Source organism: Canis lupus, chromosome 30 (assembly GCF_011100685.1).
Source record: "Canis lupus familiaris isolate Mischka breed German Shepherd chromosome 30, alternate assembly UU_Cfam_GSD_1.0, whole genome shotgun sequence".
In the NCBI taxonomy this organism is placed as follows: Eukaryota; Metazoa; Chordata; class Mammalia; order Carnivora; family Canidae; genus Canis; species Canis lupus.
In genome coordinates, this window is record NC_049251.1 from 18,210,261 (window position 1) to 18,227,748 (window position 17,488).

The 17,488-nt window shown below is 45.8% G+C and overlaps 1 protein-coding gene across 1 annotated transcript in view; it reads right to left on the reverse strand.

Annotated features, from left to right (window-relative positions):
• The window catches only part of MYO5C (myosin VC), a 94,743-nt gene that overhangs the window by 29,014 nt on the left and 48,241 nt on the right, over positions 1-17,488 (reverse strand). Inside the window, exons 18-29 of the mRNA XM_038580442.1 lie at positions 17,130-17,241; positions 16,124-16,335; positions 13,797-13,962; positions 13,323-13,469; positions 11,297-11,461; positions 9,926-10,019; positions 7,515-7,578; positions 5,329-5,509; positions 3,142-3,235; positions 2,773-2,836; positions 2,606-2,686; positions 1,564-1,744 (exon numbers count right to left, since the gene is read on the reverse strand). Of these exons, the coding sequence (XP_038436370.1) occupies positions 1,564-1,744; positions 2,606-2,686; positions 2,773-2,836; positions 3,142-3,235; positions 5,329-5,509; positions 7,515-7,578; positions 9,926-10,019; positions 11,297-11,461; positions 13,323-13,469; positions 13,797-13,962; positions 16,124-16,335; positions 17,130-17,241 (1,561 nt within the window). The remainder of the gene's footprint in view (positions 1-1,563; positions 1,745-2,605; positions 2,687-2,772; positions 2,837-3,141; positions 3,236-5,328; positions 5,510-7,514; positions 7,579-9,925; positions 10,020-11,296; positions 11,462-13,322; positions 13,470-13,796; positions 13,963-16,123; positions 16,336-17,129; positions 17,242-17,488) is intronic.

A 17,488-nucleotide genomic window follows, 5' to 3' on the forward strand; every position in this document is an offset into this window, starting at 1 on the left:
ACTGTCTAGGTGCTTAAGCCCAGGGAGTGGAAACATCTGGTATAGCTGTGCAGCAGGGCCAGCCAAGGCGTTAGACTGGTTTGGCATTAATGGCTTTTTACTTCAAGATCTATACAGAGCCACAAGCAATACCAGCATGTTAGGAGGGAGTGGTTCTCACGCGGCTATGACCATGGTCTGGGTCCTGACCGACCCAGACCGAGGTCTCCTGGGGGAGAAGGAAGTACACTCTCTGGGAGGGTGTGGGGGGCTCTGCTGAGGTGAGCCAGCCTCCTCGGCCCAGGCCCAGAAACATCATCTCCTCATCTAGGAACACGAATATCGAATAGTGTCTCAAAGAGGCCCCTCCATGCCCTATGAATTTCAGGCAGTGCACTGCTCTTTTCGTAGAGGTCTGGAATGATCCAGTTTGTCCTCATCTATCTGCATATTTCTGTAAACGTCACTCCTGCCCATCCTCAGTCAGGTAAACAGTTTTCCTGTTGTCCAAGTTTTAAAACCCGTGTTGTCCAAGTTAAAAAACACCTGTGCCTCTCTGAAGTGTACATGAAGAATACTTGCTTGATTGTGTATTTGGGTGCATGTTCTGCACTGGTCCTCATTAAAGCTTCAACCAAAGGATTAAAAAAGACAAGGTCCTTAACTCCTGCTCCACATGCCTGCTGCGCCCAGGGTCACACCTCCTCACCTGTGACACAGCCCAGAGATGTCCTAATATTCTCAGGCGAGGCAGAGGAGAAGGAAGTGGTAAGAAAGCTGAGAAGGGGTAGCCAGGGAGGTGGGCTGAGGACCTGTAGGAAAGCGTGGTATCCTGCAAGGCGACAGAACAAACCGGAGGGAGGAAGAGGGAATGATTAACATCACCAGATGTTGCTGAGGGAGAAGATGGAGGTGGAAACGGATGCTTTGGGCTCAGCCATGTGCAGGCAGCTGGTCAGTGCACACGGTGCACACGACAGATTGGTGTGGCTGTGAGGTGGCCCCTGAGAAGCCTGGCCAGCTGCCCCCAAGAAACAGGTGGTGGCTATAGGTGATATGGGGTTAAGAAAGGGATGTTCTTTGAGTCAGGAGATTTCTATAGCATTTCTCCATGGCTGCAGGCTTGAGTTAAAAGAAAGGATGAGACAAACTCAGGGAAAGAATAGGCATCACAGAAGAGAGAAGTCCTTGAGAAAATAAGCAGAGAGACGGGCCCGAACACCTGCCCCACTCAGGAGTTCTCCTTCTACCTTAGTGTTTGGGGTTTCTTTTGTCACTTTCCACAGTGTTAGGGCTAGACTTAAAATACACAGATTTAAACACACACACACACACATACACACACACACACATCACAGAATTTGAACCCATCCTATGGTAAATAAACCCACTCTCAAATCAAAGTGCTCTCCATCCCAAGGTAATTTTATAGTTTTATCTTCTGACTCAGTTATTTCATTCCTAGAAAACATTCTAATCCATTGTTTACTGCCAGGAAACTGAATTTTATCCCACTAACAAATGGCATCTCTAGAATAATGGCTACATTACATGGCCACCCGGGGCCCATGGCTGAGACCATACCATGTTTTCTGATGTTAGCCTGGTAACTTCATGACGGATACTTTCATTGATGTCAGTCTCTTCTCTAAATAATTTCTGCAGGTGGTTGATTTCTTGACTTAGATGCACCACTTTGAAGTTCAAAGCTTCGATCTCCTTTTCGTAGCAATCCTTCTGGGACTGGAAATGGCTCTCCAAGACGCTGTCAGGGGAGGGGTCAGAAATGAACCACATAGTCTTTATTTTGCTGTGCGGCTGACTGTGAGCATGTACATGTGCAGTAGTTACGAAAATTCACAATTTAGGCCCTGCTAAGGACGTAAAGTTTACTTATGTACACATAGTGACAGGCTATGGACTTAGATACATAGAATTATAAAATTCTTCTAGCTAGTTAGGAAGAATTATGTGGCACTAACAGGCAGTTAGTAAGAAATTTTAGACACGTTAAAATTACACTTTCATAGTTTAAGAATATGTTTGTATGATGCAACAATAGTAAATATACATTCATTATGCATCTGTCAAACTCACAGAATGTATAACACCAACAATAAACCCTGAAGTAAACTATTGATTCTAGGTGATAATGACAGATCAACGATGTTCATCAATTTTAACAAATGTATCACTCTGGTGGGGGATACTGATACTGGTTATGTGGGGTGAGTGTAGGGATACCTCTGAGAAATCCTTATACTTTCTGCTAAATTTTGCTGTGGACCTGAAATTTCTCTGAAAAATAATGTCTGTATATAAAAGATTATAGCAAATTCCTTAAAATTAAACATAGTTCTATGTCTATAGCAACATTGGCTAACTTATTTGATATAATCAGTTTTCCCTGCACAGATTACAGGTTTTAGGACTTGGAAGTTTGCCCTAAAAATATTTTTTTTCATTATTAAACTCATTACTTATTTCTTGAAATATTTCCAGTAATTACTGGATCATCCCACCATAAGGAGTTTCCTCTGCGTCAAATCTGTGGAAGATAAACTCGTTACTTTCCTGTATCTATCATCTCTGAAAAGCAAAAAGAACCCTGGGGGGAGTTTCTCACTGTGTTGCTTTCTTTAGTCCTTCATAAGCAAACCAAAGTTCTCCATCCTCATTTAAATGTTCCAAATCTTCCAACGAGAGCCTGGAAAATAAGGAAGGGTAAGAAAATCTATCATCTCACTCCTGTGCTACATGTTTCTAAATGTCTGGTAACGCAAAAATGATTACCTGCTTCTAACATCTTCAATGTCATAGCTTTCAAGAAGTTGTTTGGTGATCTCAGACATCTTTTCTGAGAGGAAAAGGCAGAACTGGTATAAATTACAGTTTTGCATGATTTCTCTTCTCCCATTCCTAGTTCTCTAGATTTCACGCAGAGTGTCCAGCTAACCATACCAACAGCTAACTTAACAACTATTCAACCAATCAGCCAACCAACCTATCAGCTATGAAGTCAAGCAGCTATTCAACCTACCACATGTCCAACCAAACAGCAAGCCAACCAGGCTCACACCAAGGGATACATTTCCTTAGCAGTGACACCTGTAATAAACTTGTTTCTGCACCCATGGGCTCAGTGACTCATATTTTTCTTACCTCTCATTTCCCGTTTCTGTGATTGCACATGTTTCTCAACATCGATCTTCTGTGTCTGAAGTAGCTCTATCTCCTTTTCAAACTCAGAGATTGTCTGTATCACAGCAATGACCATACCGGGTGAAGAAAAAATAGCTATTATGGCTTATGTCAGACAAAGAGAACACTATTATGGTATTGTGTGTCTATCCAAGACATCATCACCCAGTTAAAATCTTGTTAAAACTTCACTGCCCACACAGTGTAGCCTTGAAGCATATTTAACAGCTCAAAATATTGTAACTTATTCCCAGATATAGTTGGTTGCAGCAATAGAATTAATATCCTTACTCTGTAAAGGATATTACTAAGTTTTGGGGTGGGGTGGGGAGGAAAGGGGCCCAACAGAAGAGGCTAAATTCTCTTTCACTGTATGATGAACTCTTGGATGCAGGGATGTGGGCAAGCCACCACTGTCGTAATATTGGGTGTGGGCTCCCGCCAGGTTTACATGTGGCACAACAGCAGAGCCAGGGGTACCCAGGAGGTTGGGAGTTGGCTGTGAGGGTGCGACTAGGTGTCCTGAGGGGGAGCACAGGGTGTGGGGAAGAGGTTGTATTCTGCTTTATTTACCTTGTGAGGTCAGCCTGAGTAGGGATCACAGGTGTGTGTTTTCATAGCATTGAGGGATATGCAGTGGGGAAATAAGCCCTCCTTAATCTTTTCTCAGTCTCAGTGTTTAAGGGCTACAGCTCCAGTTTCGTCAGAGGATGAGAGGGAGATTTAACTGAATTTACCGATCACTTTAGGTACATCACCTAATCCTTATAACAGGCCACATGGTGATGGGGTGATAATTTATGGATGAGAAAACTGGGGCTACAGAAGGTGAGATGGCATGCTCAGGGCTGACGGGGCCCCAGGACTGTCCGATCCAAAACCCCTGCTCTTGGTAATGTTTCAGCAAATGTTCCAAGTCATACATGCACGTACTTATAGACTGATTATGTTTATTTTCTGTGAAAATCAGACTAATCTTAATATACCACATCAGAGAGTTTGGACCACAGTTTTAGCTACCAAGACGAAGTGAGTTACAAGTAGTGGTGCCTCATTCCAAGAGCAGCTGTGTGATGTCCCAAGATGTAGACTAGTCAGATGATGCGATGCTAGCCTCACGGGACTCCTGAGAGTGAAGCAGTCAGAGCAATATGTGGTCCTCCTTGGTCCCACGGTCCAAACTCCTTCTTTTTTTTTTTTTTTCAAAGATTTTATTTATTTATTCATGAGAGACAGAGAGAGAGAGAGAGAAAGAGGCAGAGACACAGGCAGAGGGGGAAGCAGGCTCCATGCAGGGAGCCTGATGTGGGACTCGATCCCAGGACTTATCCCAGGACTCCAGGATCACACCCTGAGCAGAAGGCAGACACTCAACCACTGAGCCACCCAGGCATCCCCCGAACTCCTTCTTTTAAACAATAGGAAACTGGCCCAGAGAAGATAGACAGCTCTCTTGTGAAGTCAAGAGGTGACCCAGATGTGATTCCTAAAGTTCTTCTAAGTCACGTGTGGGTATTCCATGACATTTACAGAGAATATTTACATGATCTTGCTAATATTCTACTAACATGCAATTCATTTATTTAGTGGAAGCTTACAAGCTTTCCAAATTTATACCGAAATGTTTTGCATTGAAGAATAGAGGGACATTCGAGTTTGTGTTTCCTGGTAGGGAAGGAATTCAGTTAAGCCTCGATTGTCCAAGCATGGATCATTACTATTGTGGATTTTCTGATAATAACTTAAAACAAAAGATTCTGATAACAAGGTAATTTAATTTTAATACGGGTATTTATAGAAATATAACATGATGGAATGTATAATAATGATTCACAATCAATTTATAATTTAATTTGAAAATGTTCTCTAGGTAAACATATTTGAATAACTTCATAAACCATATTCATATAATTTCAAAAGAGTTAGAAAGTGGACTTTTAAAATATGAAAAGCAACTATTGGTAAGTCAAAGGCAACTTGGGAGTTCATCCTTGGAAGAACTGAAGGAATCAGGGTCGTTTTGACTGTGGCCTTTACACAGATGCTCTTAAATGTCTGATCCTGTGGGAGTGTGAAACTGCTCCCTCCGTGAGGCTCAAAGACCACCGGAGCCAGGGAGCTCATCTGCAAGTGAAAAGCCCCTTCTACCTTTGCCTGCTTTCTCAGTTGGGCCACCTCCCCCTTTAAGCCATCTGAGGTGACACGTTCTTCCTCTAGTTGATGATGCAAGTGCATTTTCTCCTCTTTGAGAGCTTGAATGTCTTCTTTCAAAGACCAGATCTGCTTCTCATAGTCTTGTGTTTTCAGTTCAAAACTTTTTTCAAGAAGTCTAGGAGCAAAAGAAAAGAAATAACTAATTCAGAATTTCTCAAGTCTTAACCATGAATTAGAACCATACATCATCTTGAAAATAAGAGACTCGGAAAGGAGACATGTAATTAGGATCCACTGTGACCCTTCCAATAGACAATGGCCTTATTTTTAGCTGACTGTTGCCTGTCCCCTTAGGTTACAGAAATTTTTTTATACCTTCTGAGAAATGTGGCTCTACTATGGTCACACAGAGGAAACACAGGATAGGGAGGCTGAACTCAAAGACTCAGTGGGGTTGGGATACTCCACTCCAGAAGCCACCCTAGTTCTGTGTGGTTCCCTGTGGTCTCTTGGAGGAGCCCCTTCCCTTGGCAAAGATCTTGGCACATTCTGCCAAGTGCTAGCCCCTGCCGAGTTCCAAGGATCCTAGAAGGGTTTGACTGCGTCCTAAATAAGTTAATACAGCCATTTAACCTGTCAAAGGAGCCAGCCCTTCTAACATTCTGCAATAAACTGCAGCAAATCCAGGTGCCCCAAAGTCCAGGGCAATTCCTTGTGAGTCCTCAATTCCTTGTGAGACAGCTGCTCAATTAAATATGGGATGACTGATGAAGAAAATAACCAAAGAGAGACATGACCCAGACCAGCCCTACATAACCCAGAGGGGCCAGCAGAACAGAAGCAGTCCTAGGGACTCCAGCAGTTTTTATGATCACCACTCTACTTGCTAGGCTGTCATCTCAGTTCATTTATGACTGACTTACATAGCACAAAGGGAGAGCCCCCAGGAAGGGAGTCACATTCCCAGCAGGTCTGTGTTTCCTTTTGTAGATATTAACAAGCTTCTCAACTTTGTGCTCCTAAGAGGCCAGTAAAGCATCTTTAAAGAAGCAAACCGCAACCAGAAGTCTACGTCGAAAGAATCTCAGACTTGTACCTACTTTGGTTGGGAGTCACACACAGACTTCAGGCATCTGGAGGCCCGTTGAGGGTTGTGACAGGTGCTAAAATGTCTCGAGTCTGCTGACCCGGGATCAGACCAAGCTACAGATGAATGCTGATGAGGACTGCAAGAAACTTAAAGTGACCTGGCCTCAGCCTGCCTCTCCAAACCCCTTCCTGAAATAATTGTTCCCAAGTGGCCCCAGGTCACAGTGAACTGAGCCAAGAACTGAGCTCCTCTCCTAGAGTTGAGAGTTCACTGAAAAATAAAATTTTCAAGGTGACGAGCAAAATCTCCTACTCACACAGGACCAGGAAACACGTATCTGTCAACTCTTGATGCTCTTCAGTTACATTCTCTCCACTAATGTTTTGGTATCCAGCTCCTTACTAAGATCCAGGCTCTCCTGCCAACTAAATGCACAGGGAAGCTGTATATCCTACCACCTAGCCCTGAGCCTTCTAGACAACAGAAATGTGCCAGGAATATTTTGTCTTTCCCCAGCACCCTGCCATGCATCCCTCCTTTGAGATCTAAAAGCTTTGCGTTGACTCTTGAAGAGAAGGGAGTGTAGACTGCAGTCTTTGCAGATTAACAGAATTTGGTACTGAGACAGGAAAGGTGGGGCAGGTGCAGTACAAGGTCCTGGGAACCTGCCTTTACTATCGTGAGGTGGGTTCCATCCCTTATTGTCTGGGGCAAGAGTCAAGTTAACAGACACAACACACAGGGGAGGGAGGAAAGCTTATTTTCAAGGCAATAATTTTACTGCTTGGACTTGATGGAAGCTGAAAGGGACAGCAGGGCCTGACCTTTTCTGTCTGAGCAATGAAGGGAAAGCCAGAAGTTCCCAGGGGCCCACCGCCCACAGCTGCAGAACCTGTGCTGTCTGAAAGGTGCACCCTGCGGGACTCGGCTCTCACACATGTGAGTCTCTCACTTCCTAAAAACATTCACACACACCCCATCTCCTGCCCCAGCTTTCCTGTATCTGTGACCTGCTATCTGCAAGCTGAGAGGCAACATATAAAAGAGTAGAGACAGATGCAATAGCTCTGAGGCAAACTAGGTTTCGTACATTCTCTGTTGTTCTTCTTTTTGTACGTCATCAAAGAGCTGCTTGGTGAGATCATCCATTTTTCCTGTGAAAAGAGAATGTTTTTTGAAATATATCTGCAAACCAATGCCTTGATGTTTTCATATACATATATATGTATTATTATTATTATTAGTATTAGTATTATTATTATTAAAAAGTACACAGAAACGTTTTAGGAAGAAAATGGCCAGTTTACGACAGGGTTTCAGTCCTGGCACTGTTGATGCTTCAGACTGGACAATACTTTGTTGTGGAGAGGGGGCTGTCCTGTGCAGTGTGGGACGCTGGGCAGCAGCTCTGGTGTCTTACCACTGTGACCACCAAACATGTCCCCTGATGAGGAGAGGGGAACCAGAGTGGTCTCTTGGCTGCGAACCACTCATTCATGATAACCAAGAAAATAATAAAGTGTGTCTGTCTTCATCTGTGGACAGGGTAGTATGACAAAGCTGCTGGTGCATTTTAGTATAAGAGTCTCTAACAACAGAGTGAGGTTGAGGTGACATTGGACAGCCAGGCAATAATCGCTGGGGGTCTGGTCATTCTGAAGACGTGACAGCCCCATTTTCCCAGCATATCTACACACAACAGGTGCCCTTGAAAATGGGGGTAACCCATCAAAGCCTGACATCTCTATTTGTATTTAGTTGATACCTCATCCTTGACCTCTACCTCATTTCTGAATCCCACCACAGAGGGAAGCCCAGGGAGGAGGTGATGAAAGCTGCCCTGAATTACTTGATTAAAAAAAAAAAGGCCAATGGTATTAGTTTGTCAAATAGATATCAAATGTCACTGAATCAAAATGACTGCCTCAGAATGTCATGAGTCAGCCAGAAAAAAACTAGGAAAATGCTTAAGCTTTAATTTAGAAGCCCGCATATTTGATGTAATTTCAATTTTTAATTCACTCACAGAATTGGCTTCAGTTCTGATGCTTGCATCTCAGGCTATTTACCAAGGGGTGAAAGAGCTGCTCAAATGTGACTTTCTTCCCAGGAGCAATGGGACGGTGTCCATGTTGGGATCTCAAAAAGGGGGAATGTGTGAGAACATCCCTTAGGTCACAGGGTAAGCGAAGGCTGGTACTTTTCACAAAACACTGTTGGCCATGTGTAGGGAGACTCACAGGATAAGCAGTTTATAAACAGGGGTTTAAAAGCCATCAGGTACTTTTTAGAAGGAAATATCAAATTATGGACTCAACCATGTCATTGCTGTCAAATATGTAATTTTTAGGACACGCTTGTAGGAATTTAAGTTTTCTTGTGAGGAAAAACCACTTAAAGTTACAAGAAAGCACAAATATACTCAGGAGCAGTATATTGTAATAAAAAAGTTAGAGGTGGGCAAGTGCTTCCCTAATTCAGGTCTGAGGTTTACTCAGAGACCTCTGACTCCATGTGTTCCTCCCCACTCACATCATCAGTCCTCTGAGACTGGCTGCAGGGTGTGATTATCTGTAGCTGGAGGTTACTCCCAGGCTTGGCACCATCTGGACAGCCTTTCCTGTTCTGCTGGCCAGGACTCAGGATGTTAATTTCCTCCTACTGATGTGTTTCTCCCATACTCTGACCTGAACCCCTAGGGTTCCTGAATCCTGCCTGCTGGGCCTAAGGTGTGCGCTAGATCCCCAGGCCTGAACTCCCACGACCCTGTCGCCCCATCAGAGCTTACAGAAAAGATCTCTGGACAGGACAGATAATCAAATGTGGCAATTTAAACCATCTGGTCAGGAACCATCAGGTTCCTGCTCCTATTGGGATTTAGCAAGCACTTGCAATTAGAATTTGAGTTGGAAATCTACGGATGGACAGAGGTAGGCTAAGGGGGCCTGCTCCACACCCCTGAATGAAAGTGATACCGCTGGTTCCCAGGGTCTGCATCTGAGAGCCCAGGGTGATATGGCTCAAGTGCTCAGCAGGGCCTTCACTCAGAGCCAGGGCAGTAGCAGAGGAGGGGGAACCAGAGCAGAGGATCCTGTGTATCAGGATCGCTAAATTTTTTTTTTTTAAATATAGATGTGTGAACCACCCTGGCGGTACCATACACAGACACATCCCTCACCCCATCTCCTGGTGGAAGAGCTCCAGGCTTATGGCCCAACCATCTATATTTTGCAAATGGCCCTGGTGGTTCTGAGGCAGCGATTGCTGAGCTATCTGACAAAAGATGGAAATAAAGCAGAAGAGTCTGTAGGGTAAAGTTATCACAACTTAAATATAGTTGTTCTCTGTGAGGCAAAAAATGATCTCATTTCACTGTACTCTCATGAGTACATGACAGATTCTGGATTCTACCTAAAACTCAATTCACACCCATTAGTTATTTCCTGAATGCCTGGACAGGTGAGCACATGGAAGCATGCATCGGGCCACCTTGGGCTCTACCTTTTAGCTCTTCAGTCTTCTCTCGGAGCTGCAGCTCTATTTGCTCTTTTTGTATTTCCAGTTCTGAATTATGCTTCTGAAGCTTTGCCAATTTCTAGTGAAGGGAGGAAAAGAATCTTTTTAAAAAAGTTCAAGTTTTGTCACCACAGCCTTGATGCATTTTTATCTATCCATCCATGCATCCATCCATCTCAGCTCCTATCATGGATGACAGCCAGCGCCGGCCCACCACAGGATGCTGCATTCCATCTCACACAGAAGGGCTCCCTGTGACTTCAAGCAGACACTAGTTCTCATCTTGGTCCAGAAATGGCCAAAGTCAAGGAGGAAGAACCAAATCCAAGGTCTCCTCAAAGTCAAGAAAATGCCTCTATCTTTTCTGGAAGCTTCTCAATAGCCAAGGTATTTATATATTTAATAGGTATAAATAATTTATGATATAAAATGGAGTAGAGGCAGACTCAATAGCTTTAAGGTAAACTAGGTTTCGTACATTCTCAGTTGTTCTTCTTTTTGTACGTCATCAAAGAACTGCTTGGTGAGAACGTTAAGAGTATTGCTACTTAGGAAGGATGTGCGATCATGACAGAAGCTCTATTATTTTAGCTTCTCCTGGCAAAGCATCTGCTGGGTCTGATGGTTGGCGACTGGCAGTGTGGGTTGGGGAGGGTGCCCCGGGGCTCCAGGCTGCCACAAACCTGGGTGCTGTAGGACTCTGGAAAGTACCAGAGAATGGAGGGTAGTAAATCCTGCCGCTTCAGAACACAGTAGCTCACACTGGTGCAGGCCTCTGTGGTAGGCACTTGGCTAAATTATTTTGTCTATTTTATCCTAACGATGACTCTGTCGGTTCCTTTTTGCTATTCCCATTTTACATCAGAGAGGGTAAGTGGCTTGCCCAAGCTTGCCCAACCAGATGGCAGCAAAGATAAGATTTGAGCCTAGGACATCTGATATCTGTCAACTGTTCATCCTACTACACCACAGAGATGAAAACCCGCCCCAAACTTTGCACTGCTGTTCTGGGGAAGATACTTCAGGGCACACACCAGATGGACAAGTGACAGGGGACCAAGATCATCCCAGAAGAGAAAGAAGCATCTAGCCAGGGAGGGGCTTTCATCACTTCATCATAGTTGAAAAAAGAGGAAACCTTATGTTGTGCATCTTGAAGCATGAGCCTCCTCCTCTTCCCCCAGACTCTAGGCCTCTGATCCCCCCTCCCCTGAAAGGTAGGCTTCCTTTGGTTATGGAAGCTGATAGCAAAATTTGATCTGTTGTGCAGAAATCTGCTTTGTGGGAAAATGCTGTGACCTGACCTCTTGCAAGGAAAGACTTGCATGTATTTCCATAATCACAACGAGCACAGACCTCTTCCATGGCAGCCTTGTATTTCTTCCCCTTCTCCTCATAATTGTGCCTATGGGTAGCTGCTCTGTCCAGCTCTGATTCCAGTTTCTGAATCTTCTCCGTGTCACTGGCCCGAAGAGCGGCCAGGCTGGTCAGCTTCTCTACCAGCCCGTGGTTTTCTTTGTTCTAGAGGGAAAAAAAAAAAACAAAACCAGCAGATGTTAAGAGGTTTATCCAAAATAAAGAAGCTGCTCCATTTGCCTCTTACAACCTTTGACATGGTATCTAAATCTATCAGAGCTTTACTTATACTGATCACATTTATCATTACAATGGCACATATGAGCATTTTCATCCCAGGGTAAATAGCGAGGCAGATGTGGTCTGGCAAACTTCTTGGGCTGATGGCATTTTCGGTGTGGGACCAGCCTGATCCTGGAGCTCCAAGACAACCCTAGTGCTATGGGATGAACTGTATCCCCTGTACCTCCCAAATTCATATATTATAGTCATAATACTCAGTCCTTCAGAATATGGCTATATTTAGAGATAGGGTCTTTAAATCCAAAATTAAGGTAAAATGAGTCAATGTCATATCAGTGGGCCCTAATCCAGAATGACTGTTGTCCTTATAAGAAGAGATTGAGGAGGGGGCACTTGCGTGGCTCAGTGGTTGAGTGTCTGCCTTTAGCTCGTGCTGTGATCCCGGGGTCCTGGGATTGAGTCCACATCCGGCTCCTCTTGGGGAGCCTGCTTCTCCCTCTGCCAATGTCTCTACCTCTCTCTGTGTGTCTCTCATGAATAAATAAAATCTTTTAAAAAGAAGAAGAAGGAGGAAGAGGAGGACGAGGACATTAGGGGGGTGCCTGGGTGGTTCAGTTGGCTTAGTGTCTGCCTGCAGCTCAGGTTGTGACTCCGGGGTCCCAGGATCAAGTCCCACATTGGGCTCCCTATTCTGTGTGTGGGGGGAACCTGCTTCTCCCTCTCCCTCACCCTCTGCTGCTTGTTCCCCACCCCCTGCTCTGTCAAATGAGTAAATAAAATCTTAAAAAAAAAAAAAAAAAGAAATCAGGACACAGATCAAGACACATAGAGAGTAGACTGCCACCTGCAAGTCAAGGAAAGACAACTCATTAGGAAAGCCCCTCTGCCAACACCTTGACCTTGGCCTTCTAGCCTCCAGAACCATGGCAAAAGAAATGTCTGTTGTGTAGGCCTCGTAGGCTGTGGCAGTTATGGCAGCCTTAGCAAATGAAAATACCTAGAATGGAGCTCAGGCAGCATCGGGGCCCCCAGGGGCCCCATTCCCAGCTCTCATGGAAGTTTTTCGGTGCTGTTTTACACAAGCCACGTAACATGCAGGCCTGTCACCCAAGAGCACAATAAAGGAGAAACTGCATCAAAACCTGCAGCAATTTTTCGTACATTTGTCCACTTACTAAGGACTCCTGCATCACCACTTGTGGCTGATTCAAGCTTACCCTGGGAGAACCTTGGTATTATTTGGGACAGGCCCAGGAATGAGTTTTAGAGATCTGGGTACTGCATGTAGCCCTTCCCCATGGGCTAAGAGCATGTGGATTTTGTTTCCTACCGGTGGGAACAGTATGAGCCCTCTCCCCAAGACTGGCAGGGCTGCAGTTAGACCATATAGACTGTTGGGCAAATTAGAAAGTAACAACTCCTCTGAGCACACAGTCCTGAGGGAGCCTGGCATGGCATGCAGACATCTTTGTGCAGATGAGGAAAAGGCACCCCTGCCTCAAGGCAGCCCAGCTTTGTACCGGGACACGTGGTTTGGCCAAAGCAAGCATGGCTGGATTTCAGCCCCACCTATACTCTTGGGCAGCTGCCCTTGTGCAGTGTACAACCTATACAACAACATGTAGTAGCCCTTTACAGTGTACTTCTGTCTTCTAGATCAAGTGGTCCAGGTAAACTATTTGATACAGGCATAAATCTTAAGCCCATTCGCTAAGGAATTGGCCCAGGACAAAATACATCTGTTAGAAAAAGTACATATGAGAGATGCATTAGGAACACCTACCTGATCTTCTAGCTTTTTCTGCAAACGCTGGACCCTGTAAGTAAGCTGAATGTTGAGCACGAATCGTCGGATACTCTGGAATCTGCGTCTGGCCAGCCACGCTCGTGCATATTTCTGAAGGATCACTGCCTTGTGTTCCTCCAGCATCTTCAAAACAAGATTTTATGAAATGCACATTGGCTTTCCAATTGTTTCTCTCATCAACTCCTCCAACGTTGAGAGATTCAACTACCAAAATATTCTCACGGCGTAAAATACAAATTTCATGTAATCAACCCCCAGAGTTGCACTATACCTAGAGCTTTGAAATAATAACCAAACCTACTTGTGGCGGACATATATGAACAGACAGGTCTCCTTACTGTCTATGAAGGTCTCCACGCAGAAAACCAATGAGTCACTGTGACTGGTGAAAAATAACCTGGGGAGCCCTGGGGAACCCGTGCCTAAGAAAGCGTGGGGTCTCGGCCATACCTTTCGATACCTCCTCCTTGCTAGGAGTCCTCGGGTGTAGGCCTGGATGGTGATGGTGGCCACGCGAATCAGCTGGTACAAATTGCGGACGAGATACCCACGGCAGTACTTCTGGATGATTATGGCTGCCCATGCTTCTTTCAAGGCTGTGGCCGTAACAGCTTTCCTTGGTTAAAAAGGGTGCAGAGTCAATCTGTTACCCACAGAGCACTGACTTCTAGGGCACAGTGATGAGCTTGCACAGCATTTTTCCTTTTCACTGAGGAATATTCAAATGTTTTGCAAATCTACCCATTAAACTCTAAACCTATGGACTCTAATGCCCACTGGAAGTCATTCTCATCACCTCTCCTTTTCACCCTGATCTGAACGTGGATCTGCTCCAGCCCAGGGGAACAACATGGCAGCTGACACACTCTTCACATCCAGGGCGATAAATCCACCGTCACTCACATATGTGAAAACAAAACTGGGCTTTGGCATCGCACTTGCTCATTCAGCCTTGTGGGAAATCACGCCAGAGGCTCTAGATCAGGGGTTGGCAAACTACCTGGGGACCTTCCAGCCTTCCACCTGTGTTGTCCAGCGTTATAGGGACATGGCTACACCTAGTATTTGGACAATACCCATGGCTTATAACAGCAGAGTTGAATACCTGTGAGAAACTGCAAGGCCCCCAAAGCCCAAATATTCGGCTCCTACAGAAAAGGCTTGTCAAGTCCTATTTAAAGGACTGGAGGTGAAGGTTAAGTTCTTACCTTCAGCGTTAACAACTTCACATAGCAGACAGACTTATAAATGGCCAGGTGGGATAAGAGGAAAAATAAAATAACTACTAAAAGATCTGTGAGAGAGGTCTTAGAGAACTATCATTCTGCTTGTGAGCCGGCCCTTGGTGGAAAAGTGGAATTTCTGTAAACAGTGGAAGGTTGGAAAAGACATTTCAAGTTGAGGACCAGTGAACACACAGAGGGTTAACAATGCCTGAAATATTCAGAAAAAGAGAATTTGTCTGTAACTGTCAGAATATAAGACACATGAAAAAAAATAGTGAGGTTGGAAAAATAGAGACCGTTTGTTATTTTAAAAATATATTTAGTGAATGCCAACTATGGTGTAAGAAAGGTTCTGGTCCTCCCAGACCTTCCATCCCTACGAATGCACCTAGGCCATGGAGGGCCTTGAACACTGTCAAAGACTAAGTGTAGGAAACAGGGGTCACTGGAGGCATTGAGGGCAAGTGGCTCCACCAGGCCCTGCCTGCTTTAGGAAGACAGGCAGCAGGGGGAGGCTGTGCTATGGGACCATGAGGCAAGCGCTGGTGGAGGCCTAATCTAGGGCAGGGGGGTGGGAATGGAATGATGGGACAGACACAAGAGGCAAGCAGGGGGAGAACTGTCCGGTCATGGCGATTCCCAGACAGAAAGGGGGCATGAGTTGGGCAGGAAGATAGCCCTGGGTTTTCCTGCCCTGGAGACTGCTGCTGTTGACTGGCCCAGGGCATGGGAGGCCAAGACTGGCTGCGGATACGGTACGATGGTCCCCTGGGGTGGAATGGCAGGCCCAGTTTGGAGCATGCTGAGAAGAAGGCATAAAGAAGCCCAGATGTTGCTGGAGGTTAGGCCTCAAGCTCAGGAAGAGGTCAGGTTCAGGGATACAGCCTGAGCCTTACACAGCTGCCTTCTCAGCTATCCTCACAGCAGCCAAGGAGGAGGCAGTGCAGACACACACTAGCACACGGTGCTGTCCGCGGAGCATACTGTCTCACTGGCCAGCCCAGCATAGCCTCTTGGGGGCACTCAGTGAGGGGTAGGACTGCCCTCCACTCAGCCATCCCCTTGGGAGGTGCTCTGTGCTTGCTTGCAGAGCCTTGCCAGGGATCCCCTCAGGTGTGACCTGCCCCCCAACCTCCCAGCCCACGATCTGCAGGTAGGCTGGCCAGTGGCTACTCATGGCGTCTTAACTTAGGGGCTTCACCAGGACCCTGATTGTCTTAGGCATTTTAAGTTCTCACAGAAAAGGGGTCCAGTCCCTCTACCTGGTCTCACTGAGGTTCTGACTTTCTTCAGCAAAACCTTGATGGGAGCTTCCTCTCTTCAGGGTCCTAAGTGTCATCTCTGCCATTGGAATGGGAGGCAGAGTCAGCACTACATGCCCTAAGGACATGACCTTCTCATCTCCAGGCTCCTGGCCGCCATGGGAAGGCACCCACACACACACCTGTGGCTCTCAAGGACAAAGGCCATTTGTCCTTGACAAGCCCCTCCCCCTGAGGTGAGAGGTCAAGAGAGCCTCACCGCTTCTGCCCCTTCTTGGCTCCAGCATACCTCACAGTTTGCTGGCCCCGGAAGTACTGCTGGATAGTCAAGGCAGCTTGTCTTTCTCGGAGGAACTTTTTTCTCTGGAGCCAGCCACGGATGTGCTTTTGTATCACAACACAACTCTGCCTGAGCTTATCCAGTCGGAGTTTCTCTAAATAGGCCACTTGTCCTGCTCTGAAGAAAATTTTGGTTTTACCAAACTGGTATTGATTAGAATCCTGGAAGAGAAAAATGAGAGAATCAGAAATAAAATCTTTCAGAGTTTCTATAGTATTTGGAAAAGATGCTTAGAGATTCGAAGACACCAAAACATTGTTATTTTGATGCATCTGTTCCTTGACATAAAACAGAAAAATTCTGATCATGACCCCAAAATTTATTTTTTGGGATGTCTGTTTAAAGCCACTGGGGGAAGAAATGGACTTGAGGTCCAGGGATCTGTCTGTGAGGTGACAGGGGTGTGTGCATGCTTGGTGATTCTTAGTTGGGCCACTGGGGAGCTTCAGCTTCTCATGTGTGGTTTCTACAATTAGAGTAGACCCTAGAAAGGCCTGGCTTCTGTCTTCATTTCGGTTTGTCTTCACCACCCCTTTTCTGGCCATGGTACCACCATCCCCACTTCCTTCTGATCACAACTCATTGCTGCAGCAATGACCCAAATCCACACAGAGTGCCCTGTCTGGGACCCCCCTGGGGTAGAGACATGTCAGTTGACCAGGTGCTCTAAGCCAGGTCCATCAAAGCTCCTTAGATCGTGGGAAGACAACATAGGAGAGGAGGACTGTAGTGGAGGTCAGAGCTTGAGTCTGGGTCCCTTATGGTGACACCTGCTCTCAGGAGATGGTACGCCCATGAGTCTGCTCTGATCTCAGCACACAAATGTTTGGGGCATATTTTCTTTCTTCTTTGGCATTCATGGCAATACTTCCTGAGGCAGGCAGGTAGGGAAACATATTTGGAAGGTGGGCATCTTCATAAGAGCCCGTCATTCGAAAAGCTGAGCAAGACTGACCTGGATGAGCCTGTGTAAAACCACTTTGCACACTTCCTTTTTATCACCAAATGAAAGCTCCTGTTTGGTCATGAGCACACCGTAGCGACTGTAGAATTCGATGTATGTCCACCTGTAAAGTCAAACAGGATCTGAGGCGGTGTGGCAGTGAGGAAGTGTGGCCTGTCTGTGGATCCCACTGCTGATGGGGTGGGGGTGGGGTGGAGTTGGTGGGGTGATGGTGCTGACCTTTGACCTCGCCCTGAGTACACCTGTGTGTTCCCCGTGCAGTATTTCTGCTAACACTCGCCTCACCAATTGTGCTGTACCCCCCTTCAGCTCCCTCTCCCAGGAGCAGTGGGGAGGCAGCTGGAGACAGT